We start from the raw sequence: 6,589 nt of genomic DNA on the forward strand, positions 1-6,589 counted from the left end.
TCCCTTCATAAGTGCCCTTTCACACTAGCTGATCAGGGGGGGGATCTGTGCATGGATCCCCTCCTGATCGGAGTGGTACGGATCTGATGTCACTCTTGTGACATCCATGACCATTCAGTTTTCATCCTCCATCGAAAAACTGAAATGACCAGACTTCATGTCGGTATATGGGGACTTGGATGTAAATGGACATGTGACCTTTTACATCAAATTACCCCCGATCCAGCACGACCAGGTACGGTAAAACTAACTGACAGATGGACCTGATTAGACCACCTGTCTTAAAGGGGCCTCACCCTTTTTGTAGCAGTTAAGGGAATACTATAAATGTCAGTTGAGTGACAGCTGTAAGTCTGCTGACATGCCATCCAAGTTGGCAGCGCCCAACAGCAGTCTCAGGTCTCTGATGTATAATTTAAATGTAAATTACATTAACTTCACATATAACCTTTCAGCAAGATTGATGTTAAAAAGAATGGTCTGGTGACAGGGTCTCGTTAAGCAGCTGTTGCCTACTCTGTTTAAAAAAACTTGACTGTCTCCCTCTGGTAATTCTCTATTTAGAAAAGCAAACACTGCTGCTGGTACATATAGCACTGTTCTTTGTGTAAATAATAGCTACACGTTACTATCTAATTAGGCAGATGCATAATGCTTTCAAAAAAAGGCGCAGGCCTTTGTAAACATTTGTTCCTAAAACAAAGTTTGTTTCTTTACAAAGATGCTAGACTTCCAATACTACCACTCTCAGCTTAGTAAGTAAAGAGAGGTTACTCTGCTTTACAACTACTTCTGCTATCATTGGAGAAATCTGCAACCTTCCATCTATTGAAATATATAAAACCTGCTGACTTCGCAAAGAGCATTCCACCCAACTGTGGGCAATGCCCCCTATAACTGCTCTCCTTTATCTATGCAGTGACTGCTGAACCCTCATCATCCTAAGCTGGCCATGCATTGGTAGAATTTCATTGGATTTTCTAATAGTTATTGGGGTCAAATCGATGATCGACGAATAGGAGCAGGATGGAATTTTTTTCTGAAATCCAAACAGTGAATGGGATTTTTCTTTGAGAAACTTCAATTATTCCAAAATCAAATTAAATTTCGAATGACATTTGTCAAGTCTCTGAAGGCTTCATCGAATGTTCTGATTAAATTTTTCGTATGAACGTTCAGTGTATGGCCAGCTTAATATTAAAAACCCAAAAGCCATCAAAATGCCATCCATATATGTCCCTCTGCACTAAGCCAGTCAAAAATCATGACTGTCCTGACAAAAAAAAAGGGACATCTGGGACATAGGATTTTGCCCTGTAAATAACATCCTATGCTGCGGCAGCCTGTGCCTTCCTTGGTTTACATGTTGCTCTTTGCTCGTTTATATTCTGAAGGTATGAGATCACAGGTTTAGTGAAAGACATGTAAAAATGAATATTTTATATCTGTTTCATTAAAAATGTACTCGGTTTGTCATTAAAAGCCCTACTTGCAACAAACCTTCTGTTGAATCTGCATCCTCTGTTTACTTTACTCGTGACTCTTCATTTAAACAGGTATATAAATATTGATGGATTTACTCCTGCTTAGTTCTAAAGAGAGAAGGTGATGCAGCCCATGGTGACTGTGACAGAAACCCAACTCCTGAGTCGCCTTGTGCTGAGGGATCCTGCTACAGCAAAAAGAGCCCTGGCATGGGGTCACTGAGCGACTTTCCCTGAAGAGATGGCCTTGACTGATGATGTCACAGACACCCAGAGTGGACATATTGCAAAGTACACATTTATATACTTGCATATCTATATACATTGTGGAAGAGGCTCGATGCAGCATGTAAAGGTTCTGCCGGAGTTACCAAGGCAGGAGGTGGGTTGTCCCAACGTTATCATCCCACACAGTTTGATCAGAGCGCCCTGAATGTCTTATTGCTTATTACATGGAGTCTGTGAACTCAGTCAGGGAGCAGCAATTTCTGTGCTAGAGCAAGGACGCCCACTCAGATCTCAACCAGACAGTCCTGAGGCACCAAGCCTCTTTTCTTTCCACTGGACACTCTAATGAGGCCTTCCGAATCTAGCTTCTCAACTCCCACACAGACCTGAGGATAAAGAAGATTACAAGTTGTTAGGAAGGTTAAGTGACATGGCTTCTATATATATATATATATCAGATTTGAAGAGGAGCTCAAGAAATTACAGAAGGAACTGATTGTTAGTTCAAGTGTGACGGTATGAATTGAAAGATACATTAGGATGAAATAGCACTACAGTTTTCACCAGTTTAAAGAACTCTGGGTAAAAATTGTATTAACCCTTGCAGTAGGGCTACCTGAGAACTGCAAGGGTTAATTGCTATTTTTTGCCTAAGGTCAAAAATAACAAAGTTATACTCGCCTGATCCTTCAAGCCAGCTGGCTGTGATAGCTCTCCATCCTACCTATCTGCCCCTATGTTGCTGCAATGCTATGTCCCTCGGCACCCTCATGTCCTATACATTGTGTATAGAACGTGATGACTCAGAGGATAGGGTTACTATAACTTTTTTTATTTTTGACCCTAGACAAAAACGAGCATTTAACATTTGCCCCATTGCAAGGGTTAATAAAATGTTTCCCTGGAGCTCATCTTTAATTGTTTTCATTTACTTTTTTTTCTTTTTCTTCTTTTGCCTGTAAAAAAAAAAGTCTTATTTTAAGAGAGTTTGGCTTCTTACAATCTTCACCTACTGTGGATGTTTGTGGTGTTTAAAGATGTAACTAGACCTCTCTTTTGTCTTTTCTAGTATGGCACAAATTGACAATAGCATAACAAATGCGGTAGTGTTATATTACTGTGTTTACACATACATTCATATGCACTTGATAGATTTTTAAGGGATTTTGACTGTCAGAGGTTTTTGCATCAATTATTGTTATTAGGGAGTACCAATACTGATTACCTACAGGTGAAACTCGAATAATTAGAATATCGTGCAAAGTTAATTTATTTCACTAATGCAACTTAAAAGGTGAAACTAATATATGAGATAGACTCATTACATGCAAAGCAAGATAATTCAAGCCGTGATTTGTCATAATTGTGATGATTATGGCTTACAGCTCATGAAAACCCCAAGAACCCCAAATCACAACCTCAAAAAAGTAGATTATTACATGCAATCAATAAAACAAGGATTGTACATAGAACAATATCGGACCTCTGAAAAGTACAAGCATGCATATGTACTCAGTACTTGGTTTGGGCCCCTTTTGCAGCACTTACTGCAATTACTTTTGCACGATATTCTAATTATTCGAGTTTCACCTGTATACCGGTGCGGTGTGCCTCGATTATCAGGAAGTCGGGCGGCAGATCATGACCCGCCTCCTGGCTTCCTGATTGGCTAGGAAGCCAGCTCCACTTGTTGCTAGGCAGCCTGACCAATCAGGAAGCTGTGAGGCGAGTTATGACGTGCCATCCAGCTTCCTTATTGGTTAGGAAGCGAGGCTGCCTAGCAACAAGTGAAACCGGTTTCCTAGCCAATCAGTAAGCCGGGAGACGGGTCATAACCCACCGCTCAGCTTCCTGATTGGAAAGAAAGCCTGCTCCATGCTCCCTCGAAACTGCCGATCAGAGGGAGATTTCCCTCTGACTGGAAGTTCCGGTATCGGAGGTAAGTAAGGATACTAGTGATGGTATTGGTGCATCTCTATTATACAGTATTGTGCTTCTTACAATACTAGCTTTAGGCTGGTGGTTTCAATGAGGTATCTATTGGGGATAGCAGGAAAGTTAGCCATCTGAGATAGAGATAAATAACAATTTATGAGAAAACAAGACTTTTAACACTTACAGATCTAATTACAAAGTTTTCACACAAGATTCACACAACTTTCACATTTTTCCAGTTAGAAAAATCTGAATCTTTGGTGACAGCTGTGTCGATTTGAAAACATTGATAAATAGATCCCTTAGGTTTCTGTCCCACACTAAGCAATAATAATTCCAAACCTAAATTATCATGACATAAAATGTTGATTTCTATAAAATAGTAATAATTCATAAAATGTTATTTCACACTGTTTTAAGGACTCATAAACTCTTGGACATTATTCAAGGACTCTTGAATAAAAAAACATGCTGGTGAGGAAATTAGCGGAGACTAAGAACCCAAGAGCTCTGACTACCAGATGCATTATATGGGTGTTTTATGTCATCAGAGAGCCTTGTGATTTCAGCCAAACAGACCCTGTCTGGGTTACTCACAGTGAGATAAGAGAAGAGCATAATCATTGAATCATTGTGGCTGGCTGCCATGTACACATATAACTTCAAACTTGGCAGGGAAACAAGATGTTGAGAACCAAAGCCTATCTTCGGGTAAAAAGAAGAAACATTGCAAGGGTTAGCTGCCTGTTTATGTCTAGGGTTGGGTGACCATTCGTCCCCGATTTCTGAGGACAGTTCCACAAATTATGTCCTCGGAAATGTCCCAGAGAACATAAAATAATAAGAAAAGAAAAACATTTTTTTTTCTATATTCACCTGATCCCTGGATCCACCGACCGACCATATGTGCCGACAAATTATGTCCCCGGAAATGCCCCCAAAAACATAAATTTAAAAAAATATATTTTTGTTTACACTCACCTGATCCCTGGATCCACCGACCGACCATATGTGCCATGGTGTATATTGCCACGCTGGGATGGTGAGTCCGCTTTGACACCCAGCCTGCCTGCCTCTGTCTACAGCGTCCCGCTGTAGCAATGGTGACCGGTGACGTACCCACATGGGTACGTGCGGCCTATCCCGGTGTTCTATCAAAAGCTCCAACTCCTCAAGTTCTCCAACTGCCTGACTTCCGGTTTAGTTAGAACTAAGAGGTTTGGCCAAGAAAGCTCTTCTGCACGAGCCCCAGCCGCAGCATTGCCCTATCCACATACACCACAGCAATGAAGTATTAAAATGAAGTAGGATGACACTAATCCAACACGTTATTAATCTCCGGTGCACCACTCGATATGGCTGCCGCTTGGGTAGGGCACCTGAGATTAATAACGCGCTGGATTAGTGTGATACTTGTTAATTTTAATACTTCATTGCTGTGTTGTATGTGTATAGGGCAATGTCGCGGCTGGCGCTCTTGCAGAAGAGCTTTCTTGGCCAAACCTCTTAGTTTTAACTAAACCGGAAATCAGGCTGTTGGAGAACTCGATAAGTTGGAACTTTCGATAGAACACCGGCACAAGTCTCTGCTGCACCTGTAACAGCCCAGAGTTGCGTCATTCCGAAGTTGCAGTCTTCCCCCTATACTGGACACAGGATGGGCATGACGAAAGGCTGGCCCAATGAGTCAGATAGCGGCAGACCACACCCCCTTTACGATCTAACAGCTTCCCAATCTGTACAGCTGTTTACTGTATATATACGCACGGATCTCAGCCTGGCTATCACTTTGTGTCTTTGTGGTACCGATCTAGGGTTGCCACCTGTCCAGGATTCACCTGGACAGTCTGGGTTTTGAATGCTGTGTCCAGGTTTCATGGCAGCATAAACCCGGACACAAGGGGGTTGATTTACTAACCTTATAAATAAACCACGAACATGTATACACCTCTGCAGTGTGTTCCCTCCCAGCATGATCTATGGGTGGAATCTAAACACCTAGTGAATCACCCCCAAGATGTCAGGCAGACAGGGTAGGGTTGCCACCTTTTTTTCAAGCGAAACCCGAACATTCTAGCGGCGCGTGGACATTTGTTTGGTAGAATGAGTCATGGCTTATTTATATGTAAATATCGCGACCCATTCATATGTAAATACCACAGTTGAGACTATTACCAGTGGGGGGCCAGTAGCCCCCTATTTTAATTTTGGTTGCCCCTGTCTGCCTGACATCTTGTGTCCGGGTTTCTGCTGCCATGAAACCCGGACACAGCATTCAAAACCCGGACTGTCCGGGTGAATCCTGGACAGATTGCTAATGGAGTGCTGTTGTGTCCATATATTTTTCCTTGTGATTGCGATGGTTGCCATCCATCGATAGCCACAGCACATATTCTACTACTTTGGAAACAGCGTAGGAGGGAGCTGTCACTTCAGGATGGCCAAGCGCTGAGGAGAGAGAGCTGCTGGCTGTTAGATCCTGGCTGAGCAGCTCTCTCTCCTCACCGCTCGGCCATCCTGAAGTGACAGCGTTCCCTCCTCCGCCCCCCTGCAGGTATTAGCGCTTCACTTCTTCTCAGATCCCCGCTGCCTCTGCCCATACAGGCGGGGAAGAGCAGCGGGATCCAGAGGAGAAGCAGCAGGCTGTGCCGCTCCACTTCTCCCTGCCGCTCTCAGCCCTGGCTGCACCCCCCTGCTCCTGTGCCCGAGGTGAGTGCCTCAGTCGCCTCGCCCTAGCTACGGCCCTGGGTAGCCTCACTCCAAGGGTAGCTTTTTAAACTGGAATTCACTTTTAACATATAAAGATATTATTTACATTGAGGGCCCTGTCACACCATATCCCGTGCGGGTCCTGGTGCGGTTCGAGCCCTAGGCGGTACCATTGACATGAATGGCACCGACACCCCCCCCCCCCCCCCACCTCGCAACCTTGCCGGGATAAT

At 43.4% G+C, this 6,589-nt stretch overlaps 1 protein-coding gene across 1 annotated transcript in view; it reads right to left on the reverse strand.

The window, feature by feature from the left end:
* Positions 1-1,689: 1,689 nt before the first annotated feature.
* The window catches only part of STAC2 (SH3 and cysteine rich domain 2), an 81,629-nt gene continuing 76,729 nt past the window's right edge, over positions 1,690-6,589 (reverse strand). Inside the window, exon 11 of the mRNA XM_018560162.1 lies at positions 1,690-2,098. Coding sequence (XP_018415664.1) covers positions 1,997-2,098 — 102 coding nt within the window. The 3' untranslated portion in view covers positions 1,690-1,996. The remainder of the gene's footprint in view (positions 2,099-6,589) is intronic.

Source organism: Nanorana parkeri, unplaced genomic scaffold (genome assembly GCF_000935625.1).
Source record: "Nanorana parkeri isolate BGI_ZX_2015 unplaced genomic scaffold, ASM93562v1 scaffold435, whole genome shotgun sequence".
NCBI lineage: Eukaryota > Metazoa > Chordata > Amphibia > Anura > Dicroglossidae > Nanorana > Nanorana parkeri.